The 16,890-nt window shown below is 40.8% G+C and overlaps 1 protein-coding gene across 9 annotated transcripts in view; it reads right to left on the minus strand.

Annotated features, from left to right (window-relative positions):
• blnk (B cell linker) overlaps positions 1–16,890 on the minus strand; it is a 202,375-nt gene that overhangs the window by 83,762 nt on the left and 101,723 nt on the right. For 2 of the 9 annotated variants that reach the window (XM_073027509.1, XM_073027505.1), the window contains exon 1: positions 15,334–15,509. The exons of the other annotated variants lie outside the window; for them this stretch is intronic. In XM_073027509.1, the coding sequence (XP_072883610.1) occupies positions 15,334–15,374 (41 nt within the window). In that variant the 5' untranslated portion in view covers positions 15,375–15,509. Of the gene's footprint in view, positions 1–15,333; positions 15,510–16,890 lie in introns of those variants that run through there. 9 annotated transcript variants of the gene reach the window in all.

Here is a 16,890-nt window from a genome sequence, read left to right on the forward strand (position 1 = left end):
TATTGTGTAAAAATTGCTGGTTAAGGTAAAAATGTCTGGGTTTCAATAAGATGATTTTTGTTTCATTTAAATAATCACGATGAAATGTCCAGAGCAGAGACTTCTAATTCAACACTGTGATATACGAGGGAGGGATGGTGTTATTTAATGGATCTGTTGCAGAATTTGAAAGTCCATTTGAAAGTCCTTTCTTATTTGCTTACACATTCATAGTGATAATTAGATTATTATATTGCTGATTCAGAGAGATCGATATCCATTTGAAAGTGTGAGTAACAAGACCAGGTCTGGAGGTAGCCAGCCAGGCTTCTTGTATTCAAAGCCTCATTTAGAACACACTGCTGCAAACCATGCTGCTGACTTCAACAGCAAGGTAATTGAATGCCAATCTGAGCACATACTGCTAACTTCAGGAGGACCACGTTATTCTGACACATTGTAGAAAATGCAGCAGCAACTCCCTTTCTAAGGCAAACTATTCATTCCTAGGTCATATGGACCAATGGTCCTCATTCCATGCTCCCTGCGTCTCACAAGACTGCAGCTGGTATTAAACACAAATTATAGGCAAGTCCTGTTTATTCATTTCCATTGATGCTGTCTAACCTGCTGAGGTGCTGCCTGACTTCTATAGATGTGTGGTGGAGAGGATATTGACTGGTTGCATCATGGCCTGCTATGGAAATATCAATGCCTTTGAATGGAAAAGCCTACAAAATGTACTGGATACGGGCTAGTCCATCACAGGTAAAGCTCTCCCCACCATTGAGCACATTTACACAGAATGCTGTCACAGTAAAGCCATGTCATCATCAAGGACTCTCACCATCCAGGCCATGGTCCCTCCACAACATTAGGAAGGTGATACAGGAACCTCAGTACACACCACCAGATTCAGGAACAGTTATTACCCCTCAAACTTCAGGTTCTTGAATCAGAGGGGATAACATCAATCACTTCATCACTGAACTGTTCCATCTATGGACCCACTTTCAAGTTATTGATATTTATTGCTTATTTACCTATTATTATTATTTTTTTCTTCTTTTTGCATTTGCAGTTTCTTTTTGCACATTGATTGCTTATCTGTCCTGTTGAGCGCTGCCTTTCATTGTTTCTATTGCATTTCTTGTATTTACTGTGAATGCCCATAAGAAAATTAATCTCAGGGTTGTATATTCTGACATATATATACTTCGATAACAAACTTACTTTAAACCCTGAGCTCCTCCACCATTTTGTACGCTTTGCTCATAGGAAAGCAGCCCACATACTGGCACTCTTAACTGCCCAGGAAAGTCCCTTTTAAAATTGCATTCTAACACTGGTCTCATTTTGAATCTATTGTCACTTTATTAATCCTGACTTCATTTTGCTAATAAATGGCCTTCACATTCATTTTTTTAAAAAAAAACAATACTTATCACAAAGTTAGTACAAATACAAACAAGAAGGCAAAGCTCTTCCACAAAATTCCAAACATTCAGGATTGATAATTCCTGTTAACAACAGGTAACAAATGATTAACCTGCTTGACCAACTTTGCTCAGTCTGCTATGTTAATGGAAGGCATTGATCCATTTAATTTTAATGCATTAGCTCCCAGTTATAGCAGTATTCTGCTGAAGGTCAACTCAATAACCGCTTTTATGACTGACAATGATATTTTGCTTCATGCTTGAGAACACTTTAGATGGGTAAATGGTTAATCAGCAATTAAAAACAGACAATACAGACCTTTGTTTTATGAATAATCTTTTGACTAAATTCTGTTCCTCATTGTGTTTCTATATACAGGCAGTTCCCTTGGTTATGTAATGTCTCTGTTCACGTTAGTCAGGAAGCATCTGTTTTCGATGTCATCGATATGGTACTGTTCTACAAACACCTGCCATAATCATATTACTTCAAAGACTAATCACCATACTATGATCCATAATTAAGCTTGAAGATTTTATACTGCATCCAAACTCAAAATCAAAGCCCCCTCAGCCATACTGCAAGCTGGCCCTCCAATGATCAGACATTCATGGTATGGGTTTCCTCAACTTCATGTTATTGGTGCACAAAAGCTGCAGGTACAGAATAAAAGGCCTTTCAGCACAGTAACAAGGCCTGCAATTCTGCCCATAACAAGCTTACACCCGTGTGCTGGTACACAGAGCATAAGCTAGCCCATCTTAGAACAAACAGTACATATGCTTTTTGGTTTGCCCAAATACACCGAACACAGTAGCAGAGTTAGGTTGGCATGGTAGCGTAGTGGTTAGCACAATACTTTATGATTCTAGCGACCAGGGTTCGATTCCTGCCACTGCCTGTAAGAAGTCTGTGTGTTCTCCTCTTGACCTTGTGGGCTTTCTCCATCTGCTCTGGTCTCCTCCAAAAATGTAGGTTAATTGCTCATTGTAAATTGTCCTGTGATTAAGTGATTGAACTGAGGGATCACTCGAAGGGCCGGAAGGGCTTGTTCTGCTCTGTATCTCAATAATAAAAATAATTACTGGCTCAATGCATCACAGGGAATGGGAATTTTCCAGAGGTCTTCACGCACCACTAGGCTTCATGCACCATTTCTGGTTTAAATGACCTTCAGCAACATGGTGGGATAGTGGTCATCGCATTACTATACGGTGTACGGTGCCAGTGATCACTGATCGGGGTTCAATTCCCGTTGCTGCCTGTAAGGAATATGTACATTTTCCTTCTGACCAGGTGGGTTTCCTCTGGGTGCTCGGGTTTCCTCCCACATTTCAAAAGGTGTACAGTTAGGGTTACTGAATTACAGGGATGTTATGTTGGCACCAGAAGGGTGGTGACACTTGCTGGCTGCCCAGCACAGCTCTCACTGATTTGATTTGATGCAAACGGCACATTTCACTGTCAGCTTCCATGCACACATCACAAATAAACCTAATATAATCTTCTGCTGTTAACTGCATTCTCAGAGCTGCCTTAGCTTTCGGAGATTACAATGTAGCTTTTCAAATCTCAGAAATGTTTTTTTAAAGTTATTTTGGGAATCCGAACATCATTGGCAAGGGCAATATTGATGGTCCATTCTAATTTTCCTCAAGGAAGTGGTGATGAGCTAATTTTTTGGAACCCTTGCAATCTTTGGTGAAGGTAGTTCTGTTATGAGCTAGACCTAATGCTGATAAAGGAATAACTATGATGAATAACAATGATCTTAGCCTGAAACGTCAACTCTTGAGTTTGTTATAGTAATAAAGAGCCCCAAAACACAGCAACAGGCCTTTCAGCCCATCTAGTCTGTGCTAAATTATTAATCTGTCTACTCCCATCCACCTGCACCTCAACCATCCATGTACCTATCCAAATTTGTTTTATATGTTGAAATTGAACCCATATAAAATGTTGCCACTGGCCATTCGTTCCACATTCTCACCACTCTCTGATTGAAGAAATTCCCCCTCATGTTCCCCTTAAACATTTCACCTTTCACCCTGACCCATGACCTCTAGTTTTAGTCTTACCCAACTTCAGTGGAAAGACTTTGCTTGCATTTATCCTATTTATACCCCTTATAACTTTGTATTCAATAGGTACATTTCATGTCAGAGAAATGTATACAATTTACATCCTGAAATTATTTTTCTTCGCAGATATCCACGAAAACAGGAGTGCCCAAAGAATAAATGACAGTTAAACATTAGAACCCAAAGCTCCCCCAACTCCTGCCTCCCATGCATAAGCAGTAGAAAAGCAACGACCCCTCCCCCACCAGCAAGAAAGCAATGGCACCCCCCCCCCCCGCCCCATCCCGAGCACTCAGGCATGCAGCAAAGCTTTAATAAAGACACCGACCTGTAGTACCCCAAAGACTACACATTCACCTGGTAATCTGACATACCACAGGCTCTCTCTATAATCAGGGAAAAAGAGATGTCCCTATTTCACAGCGAGAGGGGCGACATAACAAAGCAACTTGTTGATTTATGGTGTTAAAAATCTGTTGCGTCGCTTTTTCCAAGCTCTGTGCCCAAAGAAATCAGGTCTCCGGGCACACAGTCAGCAGCCAGCTCACTGTTTACGACCTTCCGTTTCCCATGACGCACCATGACGTTTCCCACGGCGGCGGCACTGGCCATGAATCTGTTGAAAAGCAGCTGGTCGTGAGGCCCCGAGAACAGGTCCTATTTCCGCAAAGAACCAAAGTTAAAAGGCAAATGGCATTCTTCTATCAAATCTCCCCTCTAGGGAATAAAGTCATAACCTATTTAATCTTTCCCTATACTTCTGGTCCTTAAGTCTTGGCAACATTCTTGTAAATTTTCCTCCGCACCTTTTCAACCTTATTGACAACTTTCCTGCAGGTAGGTAATCAAAACAGCACATAATACTCCAAATTAGGCCTCAGTTGCATCTTCCATGACTTCAACATAGCATCTGAAGTCCTATACTCAATACTTTAATTTATAAAATTCAATGTGTCAAAAGCTCTCCAGGACCCCATCTCGCTGTGATGCCACTTTCCAGGAAGTATGGATCTGTATTCCCAGATCCCTCTGTTCTACTGCACTCCTCAGTGCCCTACCACTCACCGTTTAAGTCCTACCCTAGTTAGTCCTCCCAAAGTGCAATGCTTCACATGTGTCTGCTATAAATTTCATCTGCCATTTTTCAGTCCATTTTTCCAGCTGGTCCAGATCCCATTGCAAGTTTTAATAGTCTTCCTCGTTGTCCACTACATCCCAAATCCTGGTTTCATCTGCAAATTTGCTTATCTAGTTTACCATATTATCATCCAGATCATTGATATGGATGACAAACAACTATGGGCCTAGCATCGTTCCCTGTGGCACTCCACTAGTCACAGGCCTTCAGTCAGAGAGGCAACTATTTACTACCTCCTGGCTTCTCCTGAGAAGCCAATGTCTAATCCAATTTACTACCTTATCTTGAACGTCAAGTAACTGAAACTCCCTGACCAACCTCCCATGTAAGACATTGTCAAAGGCCTTGCTAAAGTCCATGCAGACAATATTCACTGCCTTGCCTTCATCAACTTTCCTGGTAACTTTCTGAAAAGCCTCTATGAGATCGGCTAGAGATGACCTATCATGCACAAAGACATGCTGACTAACCTTAATCATTCTATGTCTATCAAAATGCTTATATATCTGGTTCCTTGGAATACCTTCCAATAACACGTCCACTACTGATGTGAGGCTCATCAGCCTGTAATTTCTTGGCTTATTCTTAGAGCCTCTCTTAAACAATGGAACAATATTTCCAATTTCAATCCTCTGGCACCTCATACCTGGCTAAGGACATTTTAAATATCTCTGCCAGGGCCCTTGCAATTTCTGCGCTAGCCTCCTACAGGATCCAAGGGAACATCTTGTCAGGCTCTAGGGATTTATCCACCCTAATTTGCCCCAATACAGCAAATACCACCTCCACTGTAATCAGCATAAGTCCCAGACCTCGCTGCTGCTTTGCCTCACTTCTATAGACCATGTCCATCTCCCGAGTAAATACAGATGCAAAAGGTCTATTTAAGATCTCCACCATCTCTTTCAGCTCCACCACTCGGATCTTCTAGAGGACCAATTTTGTCCCTTGCAATCCTTTTTCACTTAATATAGCTGTGGAAGCATTTGGGATTCTCTTTACACTTTGTCTGCTAGAGCAATCGCATGCCCTCCTTTCGCCCTCGTAATTACATTATTAACTGTTTTCTTGCATTTCTTATACTCCTCAAGACCATCATTTGTTTCTACCTGCCTATACCTGCTATACACCTCCTTCTTCTTCTTAAACAGGGCCTCAATATCTTTCAATAAGTAAGGTTCCCTAAACCTGTTATCTCGGCCTTTTATTCTGACAGGAACATGCAAACTGTACTCTCAAAATTTCATTTTTAAAGCCTCCCACTTAAAAATTATACATCTTTCCCAGAAAACAACCCATCCTAAACCACACTTGCCAGATTCTTTCTGATACCATCAAAATTGGCCTTTCTCCAGTTTAGAATCTCAACCCGAATCTCAGACCTATCCTTCTCCATAATTATCTTGAAACTAATGGCATTATGATCACAAAATGCAAGGTGTTCCCCTACACAAACTTCTGTCACCTGCACTGTCTCATTATCTAATAGATTTAATATTGCATTCTCCAGTTGGAACTTACATGCACTGATTAAGGAAACTTTCCTGAACACATTTGATGAACTTTTTCCCATCCAGCCCTTTTACAGTATGGAAGGTGCAGTTAAAATCACCTACTATTATAACCTTATGTTTCTTGCAACAGTCTGTGTTCTCTTTACAAATTTGCTCCTCTATATCCCAAGGACTATAATATGATCCCTTAATGTTGTCATCCTTTCTTACTCCTCAATTCACCCCATGGAGCCTCAGTAGACAAGCTCTCCAGTCTGTCTTGTCTGAGCTCTGCTGTGATATTTTCCTTGACCAGTAATGACACCCCTCCCCCTTTAATCCCTCTGGCTCTATCACGAGTAAAGCAAGAAACACTGTAATATTGAGCTGCTAGTCTTGTCCTCCTGCAACCGAGTCTCACTAATGGCTACAATATTATAATTCCACATGCCGACCTATGCTCTAAGCTCATCCACCTTTCCTACAATACTCTTTGCATTGAAATATACACTATTTAGAACATTAGTAGCACCATGAACAAACTTCGGATTCCTGGATTTTTTGTAGGCTTAAAAAACATCTGTCTCCACAATCACTCCACTATCTGCTCTGGCTCTTTGGTTCCCCTGCAACTCCAGCTTAACCACCGCCCCCCCCCCACCCCCACCCCATGCAGCACCAGCAAACTTTTCCTCAAGAATATTCATCCCCCTCCAGCTCAGCTGCTAACCATTCCTTCTGTATAGGTGCTACATTCACCTGATGAGAGCCCAATAATCTAAAAATTTGACACCCTCCCTCCAGGACTATCTCCTTAGCCACATGTTAAACTGTATGACCTTTTTAATTCCTGGCCTCTCGAGCACATGGCATGAGTAGCAATCCTGAGGATTGCAATCTTGGAGGACCAACTGAGTAGCGAGCTCCCTGATCTCACTTTACAGGACCTCGTCACCCTTGCTAACTATGTCATTGATACTGACATGGACCAAGACTTCTGGCTGCTCAACCTCCCACTTAAGAATGTGGACTTGATTCGAGATGTCCCTGACCCTGGCTCCTGGGAGGCAGCATACCATCCGGGAATCCTGTTCTCATCAGCAGAATCTCCTGTCTGTTCCCCTAACCAATGAATTCTCTATCACCACAGCTCACCTCTTCTCCCTCTTCTCTTCTGAGCCACAGAGCCAGACTTAGTGCCAGAGACCTGACCGCTGTGGGTTTCCTTTGACAGGTCAACAGCCCCCTCCATAGTATTCAAAGCAGTAAGCCCGTTGTTGAGGTGAACGGCTGCAGGGATACTCTGCACAAGCTGTCTATTCCCACCCCTCCTGCCACCTGGTTGTCACCTCCTTGTAAGTTCTGTTGATCGACCCCTCAGCCTCCCACATGATCCAGAGTTCACCCAGCTCCAGCTCCAATTTCTTAACACGGTCTGAAAGATGTTGCAGCCTATGCTTCCAGGTGGGTATGGTGTGTGGCACAGGAGAGGGGAGTCTGCAGTTGGTGCTGTTCCCACGCGCCTCTTGCCCTCATCATTCTCGAATGGTAGAGGTTGTGAGTGGCGAGGATGCTGCTGGTGTAACCTGGATAAATAACTGCAGTGCATTTTTCACAGTAGCCCCAATGCACTAATTGTAGAGGAGATGAATGCTTAGGGCAATTAACAAGGTGTAATTCGAGTAGGCTCGTTTATTCTGGATAGTGTCCAGCCTCTTGAGATTGCATCTCTTTATCCAGACAGATGGAAAAGTTTCCATCACCTATCTGATTTGTTCCTGCAGAGTAGATGGTAGAAAGTCCTTAGAGCGGTAGGAAACGGGTCAATAGCTGTAAAATCCACAGTTTCTGACATGCTCTTGTAGCTATGTTGATTAGCTGGCTGGTTCAGTTGAGTTTCTGGTAATTGGTGACCCCCAAGATACTGATTGCAGGGGCCAGGGCAATTGTAATGTCAGTGATGTTAAAATCCAGTTTATTGTCATATACATAACTACACATATGCACAGGTGCAATAAAAAACTCAGTTGCAGCAACATCATAGGCACGTAGCTTCATATAAGCAGCATTCACAAGAAAAAAGTGTCAAATAAACATTACACAGAGTTTTTATAGAACAAAATCTACTTTAGTCCAAGGTAATTTAAGTGGTCATGGTGTTGTTAAAATTGTAGCGATTGGGTCAAGGGAAGCATTTGTTCTTGAACCTGGGTGGTGTGGGACTTCAGGTTGCCTGACAGTAGCTGTGAGACTATGACTTGGCTGGTGTGGTGGGGATCTTTGCTGATGGATGCTGCCTTCCTGAGACAGCACTTGCTGTGGATAGTACCAGTGGTGGTAGCTATTTAGGTAGATTCTGTCTTGTTAGAGATAGTTATTGGCTGACACTTCTCTGGTGTAACTTTTACTTGCCGCTTATTAACCTATACTTGAACATTGTCCAAGGATTGGTACTTGTATGCATGAACTGCTTCATTTGCTGATAGATTGCAAATTAAATTGAATGTGAACAAACACCAGTAAACGTCCTGACTTCTGACTAGATGAAGGAAGGAAGGATGAAGCAGCTGAAGATGGCTGAACCAAGTGCACTGTCCTCAGGGCCTGGTTAACTGACCTTCCGTGATCACAATCGTTCTTCTTCGTGTGAGGCAGAACTACAGAACCATTGGAATGTTTTCTCTCTGTTGCTGATTAACTTCTGTTTCAACTGATTGTTTTGATACTACACTTTGTCAAATGCTTCCTTGACATCAAGGCAGGTCACTTTTTCCTCACCTTGAGAATTCAGTTCATATTTGGACCAAGACTGTGATAAAGTCAGAAGCAATGTCACGTCAGGAAAACCCAAACTAGGCATAATTCAGTGCCACTTGATGGCATTGTTGATAATGACTTCCATCACTTTGCAGATGACTGGGAGTTGACTGAATGATAGGTAATTAATCAGAATAGATCTTCCTTGCTCTTTGTGAATGGGACTTCACCTGGCAAGTTGCTACACTGTTCAGTAAATACCAGCATTCTCACCACACTGGAATAAACTGCATTGAGATTTAGTTAGTTCTGAAATTCAGATCCTCAGTATCTTAGAATCTCATCTTCCTGCTGCCTTAACAGGGATAGAATTCCTCTAGTTCTCACCTACCATCACACAAGCCTCCACATCCAACACATCATTTTCCATAATTCCCAGCATCTTCAAAAGGACCTGATCATCAAGCACATCTTTACCTCCCCACCCACTTTCTGCTTTCTGCAGGGATCATTTCCTTAATGTCTATTTCATTAATGTCTTAATGTCTATTCATCCCTCCCAACCACTCTCCCTCCTGGCACTTATCCCTGCTACAGGCAGAAGTGCTACACCTCCTCATTCACCTCCTTCCTCTCCTCCATTCAGGGCTCCAAAAGGAGTTTCCAGGGGAGGCAGCACTTCACCTGCAAAGCTGCTGGGATGTTGGCTGTATCTGGCGCTTCCAATGCAGTCTTCTCTGCATTGGTGAGACCCCACATAGATTGGGTGACTGCTTTGTCAACCACCCTGTTTCATCTACAAAAAGCAAAATTTCCTGGTGGCCAACCATTTTAATTCCTATCCCATTTCCCAATCTGGCATGTCAGTGTATGGTCTCCTCTTCTGCCACTATCAGGTTGGAGGAGTAACACCTCATATTCTGTCTAGGTAGCCTCCAACCCGATGGCATGAACATCGGTTTCTCTCACTTCTGGTAAATTCACCCCCATACCTCTTCTTTCTCTTCTTCAAATCCTCATTCTAGCCTCTTACCTCTTCACCTCACCTGCCTCCAACTTGTTGCCTCCTCCTCCTTCCCATGGTCCGCTCTCTTCTGATATCAGATTTCTTCTCCAGGCTAGCCTTTTCCAGCTAGCAGCTCCCAGTTCTTTTTTTGAACCCCTCTCCCATCCAGCAGACATCACCTATCGCCTTCTAGGTTGTCCTGCTTCCTCTACCCCACCTTCTTACTTTGGCATTTTCCCCCTTCCCTTCCAGTCCTGTTGAGGTCTCAGCTCAAAGCATCGATTGTTCATTCATTTCCATAGATGCTGCTTGACCTGCTGAGTTCCTTCAGTATTCTGTGTATGTTTTTCAGAACCTTATCTGGGTTGTTAACTAGTCCAGCTGACCTTGTCACATCCAATGCTCTCAGCTATTTCTTGATATACAGTAATGAGGAATGAATCAAATTGGTTAGAGATTGACTTTTATGATGGTCAGTATCTCAAGAGAAAACTGAGATGATTCATCTATTCTGCACTTCAGGCTGATCACGGATCTGGAAATGTTTCAGCCTTCAGTATCTGTACTGTTGTCTAATGTATTAAGTTTTCTTTTAGATTTCCGTTAACTAATAATTTGTCTTGATGGCTCACAATAGACAGAGTAAATCCTGCAAATGCATTACAAGTGTCATTTTGCTATATTGAATTTCCATCTGATATTTCTCTCACAAAATACACACAGGTCCATTATGTTTTAACGGCCCATTTGTACGTAGGTCTGTGATTCTACTCTGCAACAACATGTTACTCTTACACGCATTCACGAGAAATGGTCCAGCAAGCAGCTTGGTTGCATCAAAACCACTAGGGGAGAATTGATACATACAAAATGCTGGAGGAACTCAGCTGGCCAGACAGCATCTATGGAAAAGAGGAAACAGTCGATGTCATCAGGACCCTCCTGGTGAAGGGTCTCAGCCCGAAAAGTTGACTGTTTCATTAATAACCAATAATGAGGTCAATCCCTTTTAATTTATCAGTTTTTAAATTTAAACCACACCCCATAGAATGAAGTGTCCCCAGTATTTGCATCCAATACATTCTTGGTGTACATTACTGTCTTTGTATGCTCTAACTACATAACATGGAAGTGTACAGTACACCTGAACATACAACATAGACATCTACAGCACATTACAGGCCCTTTGGCCCATTATGTTGTGCCGATCATGTAACCTACTCTAGAAACTGCCTGGAATTTCTCTACCACATAGCCCTCTATTTTTCTAAGTTCCATGTACAGTACCGAAGAGTCTCTTAAAAGACCCTACTGCATCCTGTAAATTATGCGTTATTGAAATTCTGTTACTTTTGAAATTTGGTTGCACTGATATCAAAAGAAGCTATATTTTGGGTGCCGATGGTACTACACTACATTCTTGGTGCTTACAAACCAAGATGGATTTCTAATTAGCAAAATTCTAATTTACTTACATCGAACATCATTTGCAAGTGAATTATAGGAATGTAGGTTCACTGTGCTCAAAGAATTAGTTCATAATTCAGCATCAGAATGACGAAAGATTTGTGAAATTTATTCTCCAGAAATTAGTCATCCAAGATGCAATACCTGATAGTTAAGGAGACTATGATAACAGATATAAAAAGAAATGGATGTCCATCCACTGGGTCAAATGACAGAGTTAACAGATTCAGATTTATCTATCACGTACAATGTAAAAATACAATGAAAAGGTATCATTTGCATTAACAAACAACACAACCAAGGATGTGCTGGGGGCAGTTCACAAATGTTGCCGCACATCCTGGTGCCAACATAGCATGCCCATAAAGGTTGGGAGAACATAGAACACAACACAACAAGCAACTACACAGCAGCAACAAAATGAGCCCCTTTCCTCCCTCTCACCTTCACTTAAAAGTGCAAAGCACTCAAAGACGCAAGGAATTGCAATAGATGGGCAGCGGCATAGACCTTATATGCTATCTGGTTTTAGTGGTCTCAAGAGAAAATTCTAAAATATTCAGAATATGTACTTGTCAGTAATGCTTTCTAATTTAATACAATTCATGTTATTATATCATATTACTCTAAGTTGATGAATAATTGTGTATTTCCATTCATATAGCATTACATGTGGTTCAGTTTCTGCACTGGAGATCAAGTTTCCTGTTGAACTATCTATCCGAGAAGATCAGCACAAATAGTCTCCTGCTCTTGGGAGAATTTTCACAGCCAAAAAGTTGATGCGTTCACTGTGGATTCAGCTGCCGTTGTAGCAGGGGAGACAGTGCAAGTTTTGACATTCCTCCTTAAACTTTTCAGTTTCTCCACCTCTTACTTTTCCTTTTAAGTACTTCAAATATACTTTTCAATGGAGATGCAAGGAGTCTCTTGGTTTCCCACAGCTTTGCCAAGGCTTCTTTGATAACTCCACACAAACTTAAGCTCTCTATTGCCCACAGAAATTACATCAACTGCAAGCATCACAGACCTCCTGACATAGAAATGCACTGCTCGCTCTTCCACACCTCTGATATAAAATTCAAAAACTCACTGGCTAACAGTAGTACAGGAGCACACCTGGACCACTGCTGTTCAAGAAGGCTCACCAGCCACTTTTCCAAGATGATTGGAGATCGCCAATGAGAGCTCACCTTGCCAACAATGCCTACATCCCATTATTGATATTTTGTTTCCAGAATTTTTCCCAATTTGTAGTTACACAGACTACAGGAGTAAAAATGTAATGGAAGGACATTCAAAATACTGCTTAGGCCACAGGCTGTTCACTGTGAGAAGGGATGCTAGAACTACATATAACAAAAGCCTATAGCCATGAAATAACTGAGATCCTAGACCAGGTACATTAATAATGCCTACAAGGGCAAATCAGAGGCAGGGCTTTCTGTGACAATGATTCACCTCTGATGCACCATCAATAACTCACTCTGAGACGTAAGAAGCGAGATATCGGCTTTTATTGACTGGAAGAATGAACAACACTACATCCTGGCGAATGAGGCTGGGCAACAGGCCTCAATCGCCTTTATACAGGGGTCTGTGGGAGGAGCCACAGAAGCAGTCAGCAGGGGTCTGTGGGAGGAGCCACAGGAGCAGTCCAGACAGGTATATGTAGTTCACCACAACCTCTAAACTCAGCAAACCCATTCTTCCAACTATGACACGTGTCGGAGGCTTTCTCATTATTCCCTATTTGTACGAGTGAATGCAGCTTTAGAAGACAGGAGACAGAAACCAGCTACAATGGTGCATCCATTTGATCAACATTCCTTCCACTATGGCTGCACTGAGTTACCATCTACCAGATGCACTACATGACACTATCAATGCTGTTTGGACACCACCTCTCAAATGTACCATCACTACTATCTCAATGGACAGGACCTGATAGCACATGAAAACAGCACAACTTGCAAGTTCTCCTCCATGGCACGTCATCTGGTGCTTGAAATGCATTGCTGCTCCACTACAGAATTCCTAATTGCAGCATCAGATATCTTCCCACACTGACTGACATGGTTTTAGAAGGATTGCTTTCCAAGGGCAATACAAAATGATGTTTAAAAACTATTTATTTGAAGAAAATACACTGGAGCAGGAAAGGTTTATAGGTACTCAAAAACAGGGTAAAATTATGAACAGTATGATAGAAAGTAGAAGACCATTTCCTACACAAAACAAATTTCACGATATAATAATTCTGATATAATCTGCTTGGTGGATATTTCGTGTAGATTAGATCTGTAACTCATTAACTTGTTAAGAATTAGGAATACATTTATTTGCTGAATCCAACTTTTTTTTAAGCAAAAAGAAAGCTTTGCTCACCATGGAAGACAGATTTGCAATATATTATAACTAAAAATAGACATTCAAAGTTCCATCTTATTTTACCCTCCTGTACTAGTCATTCTCGTAGCCTGCCCATGTCTTCCAGGAACTAGCTTTTACGCAGTGAATTACTAATGGCATGAGATGCACTGTTCAACTTTTGCAACTACCACCGGAGCTAAACGGAGAGTTAATAGACTTTAAAAATTCTGAAAGTCCTTGTTAGGGAGAAATAAAAGTGCAGATTTATTCACATGTTGTAACTATCTACTTACATTAAATTAGCGGTGAAATTTACAATGATCCTGTCACTGGTATTTTTAACTAGAATTTTTTTTAAGGTTGCTCGTAGGATGGAAAGAGCTGAAACCAACAAAAACTGCCTAAAACAATCAGCACCCAAAGAATAATCGGGTGCATTCTTCCTTCTGCAAAAATTACATATTTTAAAAGCAGAGACAATTGATTATTAGGCTCTACTTTCAGAAGCTGTAACTTGTGATAATTGTTCAGGTTTGAAGGAAATTCTGTCTGATGAAATAAATTCATTAAAACATCCTAATACAACTACCGACCTTGTTGGCCTTTGGATTTTAAGTGCTAAATTTAATATCCATAAAGTCCTGATTGCTATTAAATTAACGCTAGGCATGAGTTTAGATTTCTTAGATTTTCCTTTCATAACATAAAACAAAATACCCTGGTGTGATTACTAGATTAATTATTGGCAAAGTATAGTCATGACCAAGGCTACCTGTTGTAGTTAGCATCAAATCTTAAAGCTCAGAACTTCTTAAACATTCAAATATCTTAAATGCAAATTGAGGAGATAAAGTTCAACAAAATATTATTGAAATTTTACAAAAGTATACATTTGTAATCTTTAGATGTTTACTATGAAAAAGAATCAGTAGGGAAAACAGGTCTGTGCATTGCTCTTCTGCGTACACATATTAGCAAAATAGTAGTGCTAACCCATATATTTTCCCCTTCTCATACTAACACTATGTAAACCAAACATTACACCTGCCAAACATGCAATGCACCAACACCTGTAATACCTTTAGCAGTAGCACTGGGGATTGAAGTTCTAAACAAATTACTGTATAAGACTGTTGATTTGATCTAATGAGTTTCACTGCAGATTTTGAGATATTAAACATCTTGCCCAAACTCTAGCTGTACATCAGAGTTTTGGTAAAAACACCGGTATTTTGAATTGAGTGATATATAAAACAGTCATGCCTACTGTACAACTCCAATTTTCATTTCCATTGAGTCCAATGACCTTTTATCTATTCAGGTACATTATACTTCTGTAAATGTATTGATTCACACATCTAATTATGTGTGTGTTTTAACAAACATTGGCCTCATCCTGTAATCGATCTTTGCCAGAGATTCAGTGTAGCACACTGCCACATATGCAGTTTTATAGTCCATTACGATTACAAATGATTCATACAAACAATACTATACACTTCAAACAAGCAGGGGTAACAAAAGTCCTAGTTATGTAAACAATCTTTCAAACACTTCATTTCTAACGGACTTTATCTTATGAAGAGCCTAAATACTCACCTTATTCTCTGATTCTGAGCAAGTTTATTAAACGTTTCCATCTTTACTCAGGAAAATACAAATGCTGAGCAAATTATTTTCATCTGTGCCTAAGAAGGCAGCTGCTATCAGAAGGTCAGCCAAAGCAGAAGTTGACTGGTTGCATCATATCAGATGTTGTTTTCAGTTGCATGAATGACAAATGACATTTCATACTGTAACTTTTAACCATCTCGAGGTATTGTGATAATATGATAATGAGGTTAGTGATTGAAGGACATTACCAGCATTTAGTCAGCCTCAAACTACTGAGCTCAAGCCATGCCTTGTTCACATCAAGTTATACTTAACCAATATTGCAAAACTTACATACTGCATCTTAAATAAACACGTGAATAAGGTGTCAGAAGGTTCCAGTGGTGTTTTTATTAATTTTAACTCCATGTTTTCTATTTTGAGGCCATGATGCTTAGATATGATTTTTGATTTCATCTGTGGGAACAATACTTAAGATACAGTTGCATTCTTAATGCCTGACATTTATTGCATTTTAAAATTACTGTTTTATCTTCAATAACATTTAGAGATATCACAATCTTATGGAAATTTTAGACCGTAACTTTAACTATCGTTGCATTTGAATGAAATTGACTTACAGGGAAAAAAACAGTATGGTGAATCTTTCTAGTTGGTATAATTTTCACACTAATATCTTTGAAGATATATTGTATATGAGTCAAGAGATTCTTCAGTGTCCATCGGGGGCAGGGTAAATCACTACTGTATGGCAGAGCTTTGCCAATTTTAGTTGAGGTCTTGTCATTGAAAAGCAAGCACAATTCACCAGTTAATGCATGTACAGGGGTATTCCTTCGCACGTTCTGTGAATATTTCACAAAATAAAACAGTAGGTAGGCCTAAGACTGGGGCAGGGGTACAGAATAGAGAGGCAGTTTGTGTTCAGGCATCCTGTGTTGGAATCTGGTTACAGTAGAGCAGGCCTCCAAGGCTGGTCTGGTGGGTTGGGAATTATGGGAGATTGCATTAGAGCATTTGGTTTTGGGCAGGGTCAGAGATGGGGAACACGTGAGTATAAACAAATTAAAGAGTTCCCACCCAAGCTGGATTCCCAGCCCACCTCTTGGGTCTGCCCATTTTAATAAACAAGGCCCTGCTCATTCCCCACTTGCTGGCGACATTTGCTCATATGGTTCCAAGGCATGCCCATAGATGGTCATTACACTGCCACTTCTGCAGAAACAGCAGCACCATGACAAGCGTGGGTGTGTCTCAGATGAACATGAGTAAATTTCCCCTTCAAACTGGTAAATGGGCAAATGCCCTTTTATTAATATAAGCAACTTTGATTAAAGACACATAAACAGTATTAAATCTGGTATTTCTGTGCATGTGCTGTCATCTGTAGAAATCCTAGACTCACAGACAGTTTCAGGATACCAAATCACCCATTTGTTACTTTACTTTGTTAGTCAGAAAAACTTTAAAACTATTACAGACTCCTCACAGCCTATGTAGCTAGTAAAACTGGGGCTGAGGTTCTTATGGCTGTCAAGGGTA

Source organism: Hemitrygon akajei, chromosome 23 (assembly GCF_048418815.1).
Source record: "Hemitrygon akajei chromosome 23, sHemAka1.3, whole genome shotgun sequence".
NCBI lineage: Eukaryota > Metazoa > Chordata > Chondrichthyes > Myliobatiformes > Dasyatidae > Hemitrygon > Hemitrygon akajei.